At 40.8% G+C, this 19,026-nt stretch overlaps 1 protein-coding gene across 1 annotated transcript; it reads left to right on the forward strand.

Annotated features, from left to right (window-relative positions):
- Window positions 1–10: 10 nt before the first annotated feature.
- SRD5A1 (steroid 5 alpha-reductase 1) lies at window positions 11–18,829 on the forward strand. The gene is made up of 5 exons (XM_080379069.1): window positions 11–470; window positions 2,630–2,796; window positions 9,993–10,094; window positions 12,203–12,353; window positions 15,108–18,829. The coding sequence occupies exons 1-5, from the start codon at window positions 154–156 to the stop codon at window positions 15,172–15,174; spliced, it is 804 nt and encodes a 267-aa protein (XP_080235195.1). The 5' UTR covers window positions 11–153; the 3' UTR covers window positions 15,175–18,829.
- The last annotated feature ends 197 nt before the right edge of the window (window positions 18,830–19,026 follow it).

Here is a 19,026-nt window from a genome sequence, read left to right on the forward strand (position 1 = left end):
CGGCCCCACCAACCGCCGGCCGGGGGCGGGAGGGGGCGGTGTAGGCCACGCCCACCCCCGCGCCGATTGGTTCGCGGTGTCGGTGGGCGTGGCTCCCGCCGGCCGGTGAATGGAAGCACCGCGGCGCGGGCGGGCTCGTGCCGGTGGCGCGGGATGGGGGCCGGCAACGCGTGCGAGTTCTGGCGGCGGGTGTCGGGCCCGGAGGAGCAGCGGCTGCTGGAGCTCCTCTCCTATGGGCTGGTGGCCCTGGGCGCCGCCTCCGCCGTGCTGCTCTGCTTTATCCCTATGCCCTACGGCCGGTACTCCTCGCGGCGCTTCGGCTGGCTGCTGCCCGCCCGCCCCGCCTGGGCGCTGCAGGAGCTTCCCTCACTCCTCGTCCCCCTGGGGCTGGCCGCCTGCGGCGGGGCGGTCGCCGCCGCCTGGCCCAACCGCCTGCTGCTAGGCTGCTTCGCCGTGCACTACGCACACAGGTGCGGCCCTTCGGCCGGGGCGGGGGCCGCCCTCGGGTGCTCCTGCTCGGGCCCGCCCGGGGGGTGGGGGGTGGCGGGGGGCGGGCGAAGCGCGGGTCAGGGTCCGTCTTGATGGACGCGCCCGGCTACTGCTTTCCGGCTGCAGGAACTGGAATTCTGATGCAAACTAATGTTTTTTAAGGAATGCAATAATCAGTGGAGCCTTTTGTGCCCCTTGAGTCAGGGAGCTCCGTGCCGGTGCTTGCGGCGCTGCTGCGGTGACTGTCGGCCGTGTCACAGGCGGGGGGGCGCGGGGCGCGCTCCCGGCGGGGTGCACCGTCCTGCCCCGTTGCTGCAGCTCTTGGCGGTGGCCTCCCTTTAAGCAATGACTTGACCAGGTAGTTTTAAAGGACCCCGTGTCCCAATAAGGGGAGTTCAGCGCTGGATGCAGATATAGTTTTAATATGATAGGAAGTGGTGATGCTAAAGGGTCAAAAAGCGACGTCGCTATGAATGCTTGGCCGCCACAAGCCGGATATCCCTGTGATTTTATGATTCTGTCCTGTGATTACCTCTGTTATCTCCATGGTTCTATGATTCTTATTTTAAAGTTGTGAAACAGTAGCTATTTTCCTTCCAATGATGTTTTTCAATGCAGGGCTTGTTTCGTGAGTTGGACTCAATGATCTTTGTGGGTCCGTTCCAGTTCAGGATGTTCACTAAAATACTAGTGAAGCTTAAGCAGTGTGTCCTGCGTTGCCCTGTAGTCAATGGTATTTTGTAAAACTACTTGGGAGAAGGCGTTTAGCTGCAGCTCAGATACGTTTTTGCTGTTGCCTTCAGGTCTCTGACAATAGCTACTGGCAATACTCCACAGGTATTTTGCCACCATACTAATACAGCAGAGGGAGATTTGTCTGGCTAATTTTAAGCGGGGTGTGTGGCAGGTGATACGGTTGTCTTTCAGTGTTTGTTGCAAGAGGCTGTTGCTTTTGACCGTGAATATTCCACGTCCTCACAGCCAAGAGAGATGCAACATATGGCTGGCCTGGTGGCTGACAGGCTTTGCCAAACGCAGGAGTGTGTCTTTACTCCCTCTTTTTTCCACTCTTGAGAGTAAAGAGATCAGCTTTGGTGATTAACTCATCTTTGATGTCTGGGCAAAAGCTAGAAATCTGAGGTGAAGGTTTGTACAGAAAGCAGAGCTGTACTGCGGTTCCTTTTTTCCAGCTGCTTATTGCTGTTGCCAGACTGAGGGACTGTTCTGAAGGTGAATGCAGACTGGAAGTAGACCTCTCTTATCCAATTCTGTTTACCGTAATGTAGCGGGCTTTAAATAATCATGTTAATGAATTTATCACTCTTTCTTGAAAGCTGTTACGGTTTTGTTTCCTTTGGAAAGGCTCCTTTAAAGCAGTAGTCCTTGGTTAGCTGGAAAATACATGGAAGAATGTTCAGGCTTTAGTAGTCCTGTGCCTGTATTGTTATAGATTCTAATAAAATCAATAGGTGATTGGGAGTTGGCTAGTTACACCAGACAGACCATAAAAACCTTCACCTGTTTTTCTTGTTTGGAGCTTGTTTATTTACTCATGTAATCCCCTGGGAAAAGTGATTGAGATTCCTTTCCCAAATGGGATGGCAGTTGTAGATTTATCGCATCTTGCACAGGTGTCATAGGGAAGACCAAGATTATCAAGGCAAAGCAATTAATGTTTTTAAGTGACTTTTAAGGTAAGGAGGAAACTGAGCTCAATTAGGTTAATTTCAAGGGGATTGACTTTCCTCCTGGAAGTGCTGGTGCATTTGGAGTAGAGATTGCGAGAGCTGGCTCATACCAGAAACCCTGGTGATACTACTGAGGGTTTAGGAACAAAGGAAGACAAAAATATACTGTGCTTAACCTCAGCTGCCTTTGCTACTCTGGTCAAAGTAATTGCCTTGGATATGAAGTTCAAAACTTGTGTCATAGGGGAGAGAGGACTGATCTTGTCATTCTGATGAGGCAGCAAAATCAACATTTAGGTGTTAAAGCAAGCATAACCTTTGAACTGGGATCAAAAACTCCACTGACAACTTGGTGAGCAGGATAATGTGGAATACGGATTACAGTTTAGGACATCAAAAGTATCTTTTCTGTTTGTTAATGCAACAATTTTTTCTTTTCTTATTTGCTATAGGGCACTCATATTTCCTCTTCTGATTCGGGAAGGAAAACCAACACCATTTTTCACTTTTGTGCTAGCGCTTCTGTTCTGTGTTTACAATGGATACTTGCAAGGCCGCAGCTTGAGCAACTACGCAAAATACCCTTCAGGCTGGTTAAAAGATCCATGTTTCATTACAGGTGAGTTAAAACATGTTATGAGAACATTAGGTGTAATTTTCCTTTGTCTTCACAGCTTTTTATTTTTTACTGTAATCTTATGGTCTCTTCAATCCTATTTTATGGCTTTTGTCATCATTAATTATCTTGTTTGCTGTAGCTGTAAGCCTTTTAACCTTTATTTTAGAACTGTGAACTGACACTTCCCACAATGTCAGTGCTGGATGAGCTGACTATCATCTTTATTCATTAACACCAAAGTAAATATGGGTCATGCATATTTTATTTTTTTTTGGTATAGGAGCTTAAAGCCTGTCCTGGTTACAGCTGGGATAGAGTTAATTTCCTTCTTAGTAGTTAGTACGGTGCTGTGTTTTGGCTCTGATGTGAGAACAAGTTGATAGGACACTGATGCTTTCAGTTGTTGCTCGGTGATGTTTATACTAAATCAAGGACTTGTCAGTTCCTTGGGCCCTGCCAGCGAGAGGGCTGGAGGGGCATGGGAAACTGGGAGGGGACACAGGCAGGACAGGTGACCCAAGCTAACCAAAGGGATATTCCATGTCATATGACGTCATGCTGAGTATATAAACTGGGGGAAGAAGAAGGAAGAGGGGAACATTTGGCATTATGGCGTTTGTCTGCCCAAGTAACTGTTACGTGTGCTGGAGCCCTGCTGTCCTGGGGATGGCTGAACACCTGCCTGCCCATGGGAAGTGGGGAATGAATTCCTTGCTTTGCTTTGCTTGTGTGTGCGGCTTTTGCTTTACCTATTAAATCGTTCTTATCTCAACCCATGAGTTTTACATTACTTTCAGATTCTCAAGTGTGGGGCTTGGTTGCTGGCTGGGGTTAAACCATGAGGCTTTAAACGGAACCAGCCGCATACCGGTTTAGAACAAAGCAGGTTATCCACATTACATGTAGATTAAATGGAAATCCCTTGTTTCTTGATGTCATATGTACTGCAGGTTTGTATGTGGTCAAACAGAAGTGAACAAATTAATGGAGTAAAAATCCAGTAAGGGTAGCTGCTAAATACCAAGATAACACTTCTGGTGCCAAAAGTCTTTGATGTTGGGATATTTGCACGTGCGTGCACACAGACACCAACCCACCCACCCTTGTGATAGGACTGGGCTTTGTCCAAGAACAAAACTGCCCTACAAGGAAGGGCATGGAGGGATTGAACATTCACCTCTATTGGGAAGTGAGGTTACATTTATACTTGAAACCATGCTTATGGATTAAAAAGCTAAGATTTTAAGTGACAAATTATTGTCTTTGCTCTATTCTTTTGTTTTGTAGGCATCTACTTCTGCCTACTGTCAAAAACATAGTATCCTTTCCCAAGGAAATCTTTACTGAAAGATCACTTTGATCTGAAGATAAACCAGAATGTTTGGCCTTGTCAGTCAAAGGTATAATACTGAGCTGTGTAGATCCCTGATCTGAACCAATGTCAGGATTTAACCCCAGCTGGCAACTGAGCACTATGCAGCTGCTTGCTTGCTTCGCTCCAATGGGATGAGGGAGAGAATTGGAAAAGTGAGAACTCATGGGCTGAGATAAAGACGGTTTAGTAGGTAAAGCAAAAGCCGTCCACGCAAGCAAAGCAAGGAATTCATTCACCACTTCCCATGGCCAGGCAGGTGCTCGGCCATCCCCAGGACAGCAGGGCTCCAACATGTTAGCAGCTGGGCAGACAAACGCCATCACTCTGAACATTCCCCCACCCCTTCCTTCTTCTCTCGGCTTTATATGCTGAGCACGGTGTCATGGTATGGAATATCCCTTCAGTCAGTTGGGCTCAGCTGTCCCAACTGTGTCCCCTCCCAGCTTCTTGTGTGTCCGTCGTCCGTGTGTCCCCCCCCCCCAGCCTGCTTGCTGGTGGGTGAGGAGCAGAAAAGGCTTTGGCTCTGTGTGAGCACAGCTCAGCAGTAATGAAAACATCTCTGCATTATACGTGGTATTTTCATCACAAGTCTAGTACCCAGCCCCATACTAGCTACTATGAAGACAATTACCTCTATCCCAGCCAAACCCAGCACACCCAGTACAATTCTTGTTGTTATTCTGGAGCCAGAGAAAGTTAGTGTTTCTTCCAGATTTCCTAAGCCTTTTACAGCAAGAATAAGTTTTTATCTGTATTATGGTGTTATAGCAGATGACAATAGAGGGCCACTGTGCTAAATGCTGTCATGAATGTAAGATTGAAGAAATTTAAATTGAAATAGATTCTTGCCTGCCAAGATTAGGAGGCAGTACTGCTTGTGCTCTAAAAATGGAAAAATTGAAAGTACAAGGGAATGACTTCAGTGGGCACTGGGAAATTGGATATACTTTTGAAATTCCAGTCTCCTTAAACTTTGATCCAACAAAAAACTTCTTACGTGATCTGTTGATCAAAATTGAAGACTCTGATGCAATGCAAACTTTGTTTCCAGTGTCCTAATTTAGCATCTTAATCAAAAAATATCTCAATACGGTGTTGTAAACAAGTAATGAGTCAGGAGCCATACATCAATTCCTTCTTACTGAAAGATCTTAAATTAAGGTAATAAGAATGTTGCTCAGGTTTCCTTGGGTGTTCTAGGTTTTTTTGTGGTTTGTTTTGTTTTTTATTTTCAAGCATTTCTGAAAGGGATGAATGAAAATGGTTAGGTTCATATGCCTTCAGTTATGAATACTTCCGTGTATGAATTAGTCTGGCTTGCGTTTAAGTTTTGCATTGTGGGTTGTGGTTTTCCTCTCCCCACCGCCCCACCCCCCCCCTAATGCTAGTTTGCAATATCTACTTAAATGTATTTTTTTCCAGTCCTGCTAATCATAAGCAGAGTGTTGCTTTCATGATGATTTAAAGCAATACTTTGACTTATAAAAGTTATCCTGAAAACTAAGAAAGATTCTTGGTATACATAGCAACCATTTCAATAGTATCACTCACTGGCTTTTTTGACACTGTTATTACATAAATCTTTCCATAAAGTTTGGTGTGGCTATGAAACAGGCAAACCTAAGACTTGTTTCCTTTATTCCTGTAACTAGAATATCTTTTGGGCTTTTTTATTTTTGTTTTGTAGTGGACATCAACGTAATTGGAACATAGTGGATAGATATAATTGCTATTTGGTATTTATCCCAGCTAGGTACCTCAAAATATCTGCAATTTATGCTTGTAGCTTTGGTCAACTGACATGCAGAAGTGGATGCTCCCTGAACAACTGGACTATTATGTTCTAGTTCTTCAGAAACATCTGGCAGTGCCTTTAAGCCTCTGTTTGAAGTGACTAAAATAAAAAATAATTGAGTAGAAGACTAGAAAATAACAATAGTAAGAAAGCATATTTGCTGAGGGCTAGAAAGATATTTCTTCAATCTATATGAAGTTATATATGGAAGGGAAATGGGAGGGTGTCTACAAGTAGCAGCCAAACAAAGTTCAGTAGTTGGAAGCTGAAAGGAGATAAATTTGCAGTGAAAACAGAAATTTGGAGAAATTAGGCTGATTAACCATCATGAGTGTGTGGGTGTGTGTGTTCAAACAATGGATGCATTTGGTCTGTGGAACCTTAGTTATACAGATTGACTGTTTTCAGATGTTTAGGAGTTAATTCTGGGAAAGTAATAACTTATATCTACACTAGCAATTAATTTGGAGCAGCAATACAGTTTTGATGTGGTTCTTTCATGGTTTCTCTAGACAGTATTGATTTAGTTCAGAACACTGAACTCTTCTGTTTTCAGAAGAAATGGAAATGTTCAGTTTCAAATGCAGTACAATGGTTGATAAAACCATAAGCTTGCAAACCAATGTGAGAACAACTTCATAATCTTGCAGCGTGTACCTTTACATGTATGTGCCAATAAAAAGCTTGTGAACTTACCAAGAGTACCTGCATGTTCCACCCCTGTGTTTTTTCCTAATCTGTCTGCATCTCTAACTGGAAACTCCTTCCTTTGCTTGCTTTAGCTTCATCAATCTCTTGGCAGTATGTTGTATGTCTTTTCTTACTCCTTTAAATCCCCATTCAACTACTTTCTTCTAATGTTGATGGCTAACCCTTCTGTGCATCAAACCACTTTTCTTCGCAGGAGCTGTGCAAAGCAGAGCAGTACCTATAACTCGGAAGGTGCAGGTGATGGAACATCAGAACCTAGTCTGTTGCGTGAAGCACTTTATCTGTCAGTCTGGCAACCAGGCACACACGGCATTTCTGCTTTCTACACGGAACAGACATGGAGGGAGCATGGGCATTGTCCATATCTGGATATGGTCTTGTGACCGAGGGATGGGGGTTAGTCAGTATCTCTCCTAATATCTACAGGCATCTGGATGATCCAAATGATTCTGTACCTTCTTGGAAAGACTAACTACACAATATGACATGAGGCACTGGTTCACCTGAGGTGTCTACCAGGCACCTTCAGTGCAGCTGTAGAAACTGGCCTCCTGATGTTTCTATACAGCATCTGGCACTATGTATTTTCGAAACCCAGAGTGGGGAGGTCAGCCAGACAGCAGTTCCCATACTGTCGCTCTGAAAGAGCCTGCAGAACAAGAGCAGGCTCATTTTGTATGAGATTTTTATATGGGCCAGGGTAAAGAGGACACTGGTGCAACAACGCACCTGTGCTTTTCTGTTGCACTAGTTTGTTTGGTAATACAGACCTAGTTACTGTCCTTCTTATGCAAATGTTCTGGTACAAACCCAGGACTTAATCTCCAGTTTTATCCTGATGAAGGAAAAAAGCCTGTTGAGTTTAATAGCCTCATGAGGTCATCTACGTCGTGTGGTGCATCCTGTGGCTCCCTCCCTGTTTACATATCTGTTTCCCTGTGGTGGAAGCCAAGTCATGCAGGTCATGGTGCGTAACCAGCTCTTGCTTGGCTTTGTAGAGTGCAGTCCTGGGACTCTGCCGTGGTGGGAATCTGAGGATGAGGACAGTGAAGTACAATGCCCAGAGAGAACAGGCTCGGGGAACTGGGAATGCAGTGCTTCAGGGGGAAGTGGGTCTTCAAACTGAAGAGGAGTGCTTTAAAAATAGCCCATGTTCATCAGCTTGTTGTCCACGAAGAGAGATTTGTTTTCTTCTGACATGTGGTAGTTTTCAAGTAAGAGGAGTAAAAATGCACAGAATCAACTGATCTTATGTAGTAATTGGGCACTCCTAAAGCAAGCTCCGGTCTTTTTTGCATTATCTGGAAAGTTCTTAGTAGCTCATATATATTTTACAAACAGATACCAATTTAGAGTACACTAACATTGTCCAAAACTACAGTGGCATTTCAGGGAAATCAAAGGGTCTCTAATTTCCTCAGAAGGAAATTGTGTTCTTTCTAGAACTGCTACTACCTTTCAGGATAGATTTTTCTTCATGCCAATACTGAAGTAAATTAGTAGAAACATTGTTTATATTCAAGTAGCATTAATCTTTTCAGAAATTTCCTTTCAAATGGTCTTATGGATAGACATAACTTGCTTATTTAGTTGTATGAATAACATCCCTTGTTTTCCAAGGTAGTCTCAATCTTCTCTGGCAATTTGCAAACTGATACATAATTACTAATGCTGAGAGAAACAAACTATTTTTGTTGCTGGATGCAGTGGGGATCCAATATTCTCTATTGGGATAAAGATCTCTTTCGCAGGGAAAAGAAGTTAAAAATTACCTCTTCCTCAAAGTAGAATTCAACAGGATTTGAATTATTCTCTCAGTTTCGGAATGCTGTCATTACATGAATTGGTTTGTAAAATCCTCATTACGTTGATCTAATCTGTCTCATGATGGTATAATTACATTGATTATATAGTTGAAAGTATTATGGTAGATTTCCTACGGAAAACACTTTGTGGCATATACACACCTTGATTGCTAATTGAAGCTTCTGGCACTGTGCTGTATAAACAAAAAGTTAAGAAACGTGCTTTTTCTGCAGAACTAAATTCTGCTACTAGTTTTGTAATGTCAGCAGATTGTAAGAAGCTAATTGAACAATGTTTTTATGTATATAGGTAAATATGGAGAAAGCTTTCATGCAGAAACCTCTATTTCTATGCAGAGCAGTCGTTTATTTCCTCCTGATCCATGTAGAAGCAGACAGCTAAGTCCTTTAAAGTAAACACAGCCCACAAAGGGCTGAGAGAAGAAAGCTGTCTAAGAACTTGTTTGAGAGGCAAGATCCACTTACATCTGCAGTTTCCCTTTGAAATTGGCTTAAGTTTTGGTAAAGTGTGCTCTGACAACTTGCAAGATGGCCTTATACCTCTGGATGTCTACTTCATGTCTTTGCTGAGATGGTCGTACTACTGGATTTCTCTGAATTGAGAGCAAGCCATCTGAAAGACTTGAGTGATGGGTGCAAAAAAGCAAAACTTTCTATATCTGGCATGTTCTAGAAGATCATCATTGGCATTTTCTTGGTAATTTAAATAAAAATTGATAACTTTAGAAGTGGTTTCAAAACAACATAATGGATCTACCCTGAAAACCTGAATCTTGTCTGCTCATAGTAACAAGGAACACTGCCTTCAGAGGAAGATTACATAGGTAACATGTAGCCAAAGACTGAGAATGGAAGGGTGAAAATACTGAATTTCAATCCTAAATTCTTTTTTGATTTATCCCATACAATTAAGGATGTTGAATGCAACAATAATTTCAGTTTCTATGAAAGCCTGGTATAAATCATGAAACCATTTTGTTGAATGACATAAGTAAATAGTGTGTGAATTCCTTCCAATTCTATTATTCCTTTTATTGCATGGAAGTCTGCTGTGGAAACTCTGGTATATTTTCAGTACAAAAAAAAAAAGGGAACTAAGATGTGTCCCTCTGGCAGGAATGAGATTGGCTGTTTCTTTGGCTGTTTAAGATTTTAGTGTATTTGGTTTTCTATGTGGAAGTTAGGGAAATAGACACATTACATCTGTATATATACACATGCATACATTTATATAAGTCTAGCAACACAGGGATAGTACTGTGAGTATATTCTTATCTACAAACCTGTTGATTACTGTGAACTCTGCTGATTTAAGAGCTCAGTGTGGGACTGGGATTGTGCAGGATGTCACCAGAATTGCTTAAGCTGCTTGCATTACTACTGCTTTGAGATAACGTGCCTAACATGTGATATATGACTGTGGCTTGTTTTCTGAACAAGCACTTTGGCTCAGTATATTAAAGATAGTATTTTAAATATTTCTCTTCAGGTTTTATAGGGTGGCTGATGGGCATGGCAATCAATATTCATTCTGATCATATTCTCAGAAATCTGAGAAAGCCAGGAGAAACTGGTTACAAGATACCAAGAGGTGAGTAAAAATGTTACAGAAATTTCTGTAGCAATAAAATATCTCTCGTGAGGAGAGGTGGAGAGAGCTGGGACTGTTCAGCCTGGAGACGAGAAGGTTCAGCGAGTTCTTATCAATGTGTATAAGTACTTGATGGGAGAGAATGAAGAGGAGGGACCCAGGCTCTTCTCAGTGGTGCCTGGTGACAAGAGCAGAGTCACTGGGCAAAAAATTCAGAAGACCTGAAATCATATCTGAACACAGTGTTTGACTACCCTCACAGCAAAAACTGGAACAGGTTGCTCAGAGGAATTGTGGAGTCTCCATCTGCAGAGGTACTCACAACTGGACTGGACATGGTCCTGGGTAACCTGCTCTAGCTGACACTGCTTGAGCCAAGGGGGTTGGACTAGGTGATCTCAGGAGGTCCCTTCCAACCTAAAATGGTTCTGTGTAAAGATGACCTTTTAAAGCTTGGGTTTTTTTAGGGAAGATAGTAATTTGTGATATAAGGGGAAACTGGAAATAGTAGTGGTCTATTCAGAGAAGTGATTTCATAGTGTGGGAAACACTTCCCCCCCCCCGCCCTTAAGCCAAGTATTGTAAGGGATCTATTTCATGATATCATGTGGCTTGTGCAAGTCATTCGATTTCTTGACCAACTTTGGCTGCATTTTTAGAAAGTGTTAAAAATGTAACATAGCATCCCACAACTTTCATGAGACTCAGCAGGTAGGTGGAGAAAGATGACCTGAATTATCATCCCAGTGCGGGGGCAGGAAGGGAAGGCAGAAAGTACTCAGCAACTATGTGTGGCTGGCCCATCTTAAGCTGTCCCACATATGAAGAGGGAGGGATCTTAGGTAACTGGAGAGCAACTACTGCAATAAGAGATACATGGGGAAAAGAGGACAGAAACCCAAAGGAAGTCAGGCACTATAAATTCTGGCCTTCCTGGGAAAATGAAGAATGTGAAAGGACTTCTTAAGGAGCCTATTGAAGTGTTAAAGTTTATTGACACTTCTGGAAATGTTAGATTCTTCTAGGTATATTACACTCAGTGAGAGCGTAAAAATAATAGCTTACCTCTGAATTCTGCTGTTTATCTAAGTGTTTTCCTTTAGCTGTTGCTTTCTTAGTTTTTAGTGAGATTTCTTAATAAAACTGGTAGAACTAGGTATATAAGGCAGTGGACTTATTCGTCACCAAGAAAGGTAACTTTTAACAGATGCAAATCCAAGTGCCCATGAGTAAAAGAACATGAACATACTGTATTATGTTCAGTGTACAAAAAAAATCGGAAGGAAATAAGATATTTGCTGCATGATCAGGAGGAGTTGATGTTGTTGATATTGATTATCCAGTTTAAGTGCTAGAATTCTGCTTTTGTCACAAAGGTGAAGTAAATTAAAGCAAAGTCAAAGCATGTCTTTTATTACACTTGGCAAATACTTGTTTGTTTAGGCCTGCTGCTAAAGCACATACCAAGATGTTACCAGTTTTTACACTAACTTTGGAATTAGGGTGAAAGTTCTTATTTCATAAAATTCCCAGCAGGTGAGTACTGATTGTTCATGCATAATTGGCTGTAAAATACATTTAATGTGGACTGCCAATTACTTTTTTTATGGAGTGTCAGGGCCAGAGCAGTAGACCTGAAAGTGAAGGGGAACAAAAGGGCAACACATTTTAAACTAGAGGATAACTTTGGAACTGTAAATTAACTAAGAACTTAAAGAATTAAATTAATTATGTATGTTAACTAACCCTATGAATATTTTCTGGGACTCTTGAAGGGGAGCATATTTTCTATTTTTATAGGATTTAAGAAAGGTTTAGTTTATGATCAAAGAGCTGGTTTGATATCAGTAATTATTTAGAGGCATGAGCTAACTTCTGATACTGATAAATCTGCTTTTCTTTCATGATTTGAAGAGGCAAAATGAAGCTGGGGAAGGTCTGTCTTAAAATGAGGTATTAAGTAATACTTCATAGAATAGCTTGAACTGAAAAACTGGATTTAAAAATCTGACATTAGTGATACAGGTCTTATTTGACTTACAGTGAAAGATAGCGTTGCACATCTCCTAGATTAAGGTGCTTTTAAAATTACTCTGTCCTACTTTCAGGAGGAATGTTTGAGTATGTCAGTGGAGCCAACTTTTTTGGAGAGATCCTGGAATGGTTTGGGTTTGCCCTTGCCTGCTGCACCATTGAAAGCCTTGCATTTGCGCTGTGTACACTTTTCATCTTGGGTTCAAGGGCAAAACAACACCATCAGTAAGTGTTTGTGTCTTATAATTTCTGTACACTTCATTTCCATTCAACAAATTATGCCTCATTCCATAGGGATGTTGCAGAGCAAGTCTTGTGAGGCTGCTACTGTAGTGGAGAATATGATAGAGAATACTTTGAGTAGCATCAAGCACTGCAGAATTTCAATGGGAGAATACTGAGCATAAACACACAGTATGTACAATGAGGTAGTCAAAATAATGTTTAAATGACCATAGTTCATTCTGGATCTGTAAAGATTATAGAAAAGTTTGGGAAAATTGTTTTAATTGATAATACACTATACTTCCCCTTGCAGCTCAAACTTGTTTCTATAATACTAAAATTTGAAGTTACAGAAGACAGAAGGATCATAATTTGAGAAAACTTGTTTCTTGAAAGAATTGCCTTTAAGGAATAGCATGTTTAGAAGAATTTGATCACCTTAATCTTAATCTAGTTACTTTCAGTTTCCTGCTTAGATTCTTGTGCTGAAACTTAGGGGTATAAAAGCAAATAAACATGAATGTATGGAGGAAGTAAGTTGAAAAAAATGCAACTGCTAACAGTCTGTCAGGGTGGCCATGGCTATGTCTAGTGGAGTCTTGAAAACCTCCAGAAACAGAGGTTTTCCTGCACCTTGTTTGTAGTGTGTTCCAGGTCTGCATTACCCTACCAGTGAACGAGTTTTTCCTACTATCCAACCTGAACCATCCAAGCCTGTTGCCTGTGACCATCTTTCCTTGTTTTACCACCAGCTATTACTGAGAAGAGTCACAGGATATCTTGGGTTGGGAGTAGCATCTGAAGGTTGTGCAGTCATCTGGTGTGACCTGCTCCAACCAGGGCTAACCGCAAGGCCATACCTGGTTGCCCAGGGCCTCATCCAGTTGAGTGCTGAGTGTCTATCTCCGGGGGTGGAGGCCTCAGCACATCTCTGGCAAAGCACTGGGACAGGAATTTTCTCATTCCCATGGGGAAGAGGTTTTTTTTTTCCTTACGTCCAGCTGGATTTTTTCCGTGTTGCAACTTTTATCCCCTGCCACTTGTCCACTTGCTGTGTGCTCCCAGGAGGGGTATGGTTCTGCCTTCTCTCCAACACCACTGTAGGCAGTGGAAGACTGCAGTCGGATCTGCCTCTTAACTTCTTTTCCAGGCTGAACAAACCTAGGTCCCTCAACTTCTCATATGTTCCAGCTATGCAGTTGTCTTAATGACCATCTGCTGGATTCTTCTCCAGCTTGTGGACATCTTTATTGCACAGGAGGCCAAGAACTGGAGGCAGTAAGGCAGATGCAGGCTCTCAACTGCTGAATAGCACAGAATAAGCACTTCCCTTGAACCGATGCTCTATACTTGTAGGCAGGCCAATATGCAGTTAGCCTTCATCGTTGCACAGACCCATTACTGACTCATGTTCAAAATGCCCACCAGGATGTCTGTCCTTTCGTGTAGAACTGCTAGCTAGCCAGTCAGTCCCTGGTCTCCACTTCTGCGTGAGGCCATTGCATTCCAGCTGCAAGAGTTTGCATTTCATTCATAGTTTTCTCCATTGTCTCCCCTTCCAGTACCCATAGGCAGCAGTAACAGTGCCCCTTAGTCCCTTCCTCGCCAGACTAAGCAATGTCAGGTTCCTCAGCCTCTCCTTGTATATTGTTCTTCAGGCTCAAATTCCATTGCTGGTTCCTGTCTATGTTAAGCCTTGACAGCACTCTTTCAGAACTCTTGACTTAGAAAGCATTATGAAAAAACTATACTTCACTAAAGGAAGTAACTTGCGCTAAAGAAAAAATGCATAAAAATGGAAGAGGGGTACAGAAAAAACCCACTAAACAAAAAACCCGAAACACGCTAACAAATCTGTGTAAGTGAAAAATAATTTTGGTGTAGTGTGTTTAGTTTGAAAAACTTAGATAAAGGACTGAAAAGGATAAATACTTTAATGCTGATATTCCACAGCTGCAGGTTAGCATGCATTTTATGTTTTGTTCTCTGCTTATTCCAGCTTTATTCTTGCAGTTAGCTAATTAATAATATGAATACCTGTACCTTGGAGGAGCCCAGATGAAGTTCATTCTTTTTTTTATTATATTTTAAAGAAGCAGAGGAATAAATACTTGAAAATGGGAGTAAAATTGTTTTATAAGGTGACCAGACAAATAATATTTGGTAGCGCTATGCATTTATTCTCTTAACGTTGTCTGATTTGAAAGCAGTGGTGGTCTTTGAGGGGGATTAGCAGTAAGGTTAGTGTAATATTTGCCATGTTAAGTTTGATTATCCAAATCCTGACTAGAACTGAAGATGTTTCTATCTAGAACAGTGACTGTCATCCCAGTATGTGGAGTATCCCCTGCTTCCATGTGAAGTCATTGTACAATTTGATATGTTAGCCCCTTGGATGTTTTTTTTTATATTATTTTTTCCCCTTGACCGCTAAAATGCGAATAGTCAGGATGCATAACAACATACATTTTGAAACAACAGGCTATTCCTTTCCTGTCTGCTTTCACCACATCTGTTGGTTTGATTTCCCACTGCTGGCAGCAGTAACTGTTTCGTTCGTAGTTGGTGATTAGATGTCATTAGCATGAGTGTGGTAAATGGCAGTTTTCCATCCAGAGTAGGTTCTAAAGGCATTTTTTCAGTTTGTATCCAGAAAATATATGGATTAAATTGAACACGTTGTACAATTACTTAATTTCCTTGCCAGCATTTTTAAGACTCAATACTCATTGGATTTCTGTCTTTGCTTTTCAGATGGTACCTTGAGAAATTTGAAGACTACCCAAAGGGCCGAAAAATTGTGATCCCTTTTGTGTACTGAGCTGTGTTTTTAATACTGTTTTTGAAATTGATGCTTTCTGTAACAGATAATACTTTACAGGTACTGGCAGGTTAACAACATAGTCTGATCATTGCTGTGACAAAGCCTTTGCATCAGTGCTGCTATTAGTTACTACTTTTCTTTTTAATGTAAACCCAGAATCTAATGGACACAGTGAATAGGAACAGAAATGCTTTTCCAGCAGTGGAGCATCATCATAAATACATATTAGGCAGTGTATTTGAATTCACATCATGGAACCTTCTGTGTAGGATTTCTGGTACTTCCTTCTCTGCAGGTCCACTTGATCTAGACACGCTGTCCTGAGGATCATGCTGTGAACCAAATCATCCTCCCTGCAATCTGAGTAGTGTGTTCTGCCTGTTATTTGCCTGCATACACAAACAGGGTTTACTTTTTTTTTTTCCTTGCCTTCGTAATATTTTCTTCCCCGCATCTGCATTTCCAGGAGAACTGGGTGCAGACCAAGGATGTTAGATGAATGTAGTTGCTGTTAAGTGAGAAACAGTGTTGTTCCTCCTCTTTGCGCTCTTATGCAGGTATGGACACTGTATAGATAATACTTAATGCCATTTACATAAACAGCTGTAGTGCTACCTTTCCCAAATAATAGATTAAGATTGTTGTCTACCTCTCAAACTTGATAACCATCTGATAACGATCTCAATATTCAATGTGTTTTCTCACTCAACACTATTTTTGGGAGGCATTCTTTATTTGGGATACTTAGGCCAGTGTAACACTGTTAACAATTGTGTAAGTCTTCTAACTTAGTATATAAAGAAGAAACACCTTAAGATTTTTACAAAACTCTCTTACTATTCTGTTTAAAAAAAAGTGTCTTCCTTCTCCTGTTGATAATGGTTTAGATGATTTTGTAATCCAAAAGTCTGGAATCTGTGCTGCTTATTTTATTAATGTCAGCTCTCATACCATTACATTTTTGTCCCAAAGGACTCCAGAAGGGTTTCAAAAACTTAATAGGATCCCAAGCATACTGACTTTGGAGTTTCAGGCACATCTGTGTCCTTTTCTGCTTGTGATATTAAAGAGTTTTTTGGAATTGCTGAGAAAAGAAATCTAGGAAATTAATTCTACAGAAAATAAAAAAAAACCCAAACCAAACACAGACAAAACCCCAAACCAAGAACCAAAGAATAATAATTAAAAAAACCAAAAACCACTACAAAAGCAAACAAAAAAAAAAATGCCAAAACTGCTGTTAATATACTTCGGAAATCAAACTTTTACCAAGTGTCTTCTGATCTGTTTACACTTTCTATGTTGGGTTAAGTTTTTCCGAACAAATTGGTAATATGTTTGCCAGATGCAGACTTTTCCTGTATGGTATCGCAGTAAGCTTTGTCTAAAGCTCAAAATTATGTCTTCGCTGTTGAGTTACTCTTCTGTAGTAATCAAAGTAATGCATCTGATGAACTTAACCTTTAATATCTTAGATATTAGTTAAAAAAAGCACATTTGGGAAATGGGCTGTGAAAAAAAGGACTTTGTGACCCAAGCTTCTCCTTAACAGTTGTTTTGTCCTCTTCTTCTTCCTGCCATGTTTATACACTACTTTCTTCACTGAAGTCTTCGCTATCAGTAAGGATTTATTCAGTAGTGTAAATAAGTGTAACAAAAAAATCTGTTATTGACTGAATTAGTTAAAGGAAGGTGGAGAGAGAAACTGACAGTCCTGCAGTGATGATAACTTACAATACTAACTAACCAGCAACTGCTGGTTGCTCCTTATGTTCACCGGGATGATTGATCCTGCTCTCAGCCAATATTCAAACAGAACAGCTTTGGGAGAACATAGGAATACCCGTTCCTTTGACACCTTACTTGATTCTGAAATTGTTTAATAATTTCTTTAGTGTTTGCATCCTTCCTTTAGTGAAGCTTCTCCTGTTGTTTTAGTTATCATGCTGTAATTTGACATTTGATCCTAGCTGTTTTGATGAACGCTCAGTCATGAAGTTCCCTGGGGAGAGGATAGTGGGGAGGATGTTTTACTCTTCAATGCTAAAGTGGAGTTAGTAGACAATAAAAGTTCAATAGGACCACTTAAAGCATATTCTGAAGAGAATTTTAGAAACTAGTCTTGTATATTGAGATGCTCCCAAACCTCTCACATGCCCATGGCAGTTTTTTAAATCTTGATATCAAAATCATCCAGCTATCAAAATTGTTTTAGGGGAAAAAAATACGCAGTTCAAAGAGCACTGCCTCCTCTAGGTGTTTAAATACCTGCATAGCTTATGGTGAATTAATATCTTGTGTCTTTAGGAATACTTGTTAAAAAATCACTAATGGGACAACCAACCAGTAAAAAAAAAAATCTGGCTGTAGCACTTCAGTCTGTAGTCCACCACCTCTTTTTACATTTTTCGGCCTTTTATGAAAAGGCAAATCTTCTCTTAATAGTAAACAATGGGAAAGAATGCATAGTGTTCAGTATGTCTCCTTATATTCAAGAGCTGTAGCTCTCTGTAGTCAGTAGTATTTATCATAGTTTACAGAAAATCTGTACTGATGCCTCAGTTACGCTCTTGTGCTATGCTTCTAAATATTTATCGTGATAAAAGTTCAGCTGGTTTGCTCACATAAAGTTAATTTATGGCTTACCTATAGCAGGATAGGGGTCTGAAGCTTGATGCTCTGACAGCTTATCAGTGTTCTTTCTGTTGTTACAGAAAAGGAAAAGTAAAGGTCTATAAAGTGTGAATGTCAGTGCCTTTAGGAATTTCAGTTAACTGGATTATTGAAAAAAAAAAAGAGGAGATTTCTGTTCTTTGTGTGTTCATATTTTATATTCTTATACTGCTGGAACCTTAAGTACAGAATTTGAGGATGTTCATTAGAGAATAAATCTTATAAGGAGCAGCTGAGGGAACTGGGGTTCTTTAGTCTGGAGAAAAGGAGGCTCTGGGGAAAACTTACTGTGCTTTACAACTACCTAAAAGGAGGTGGTTGTAAAGGTGAGTGTCAGTCACACTCTTCTCCCAAGTAAAAAGTGAGAGGATGAGAGGGAATGGACTCAAGTTGCACCAGAGGAGGTTCAGATTAGATATTAGGAAAAATTTCTTTACTAAAAGGGTTGTCAAGCATTGGAACAGGCTGCCCAGGGAAGTGATGGAGTCACCATCCCTGGAGGTGTTTAAAGCTGCGTAGATGTGGCACTTACAGACATGGTTTAGTGGTGGGCTTGGCAGTGCTAGATTAACAGTTAGACTCAATGATCTTAAGGGGCTTTTCCAACCTAACTGTTTCTGATTCTTGCATTTCAAGGCCAAGGTACACTGGTGAAAAGCGTATGATCAGCTTGGTCAAATGCTAGAACCGCCTTTTGTTTAAACAATATCCCATTTATTTGTCATACTTCACTCGTGCTCCCTTCCCCTTTAAGCAGCCTTGACATAATTTCTCTATTTGAAAATATTTGATACTGAAATTTTGTTCTTGAGAATACATTGTATGAAAATGAACTCTGTTCTGCTGATTCCAGAAGGAGAAAACACGTATGCTTGCTATTGTGTAATATCTGTAGCAATTTTTAACAGAGACATTTCTATTCAGATTGCCTACGTCTTTCCCAGGAATCCCTTACTAATAAAATATGGTTTGCACTGTCTTGCTTGAATACTTTTTTCCTGTTAATAATCCTTGCTATAACTTGTAGGGGTTGACCAAGGCTTTTGTACCAGCAATTTCATTATTCCAAATGAGGACTGTAGTAGTAAGGTTGTATTAGAATAACCTAGATATATGTGAACTTGACAAAATGGATTCAAAGAAATTATTAAAAGCCACAAGATATATTTGTCTAGT

This window comes from Falco punctatus, assembly GCF_963210335.1.
Source record: "Falco punctatus genome assembly, chromosome: 3".
NCBI lineage: Eukaryota > Metazoa > Chordata > Aves > Falconiformes > Falconidae > Falco > Falco punctatus.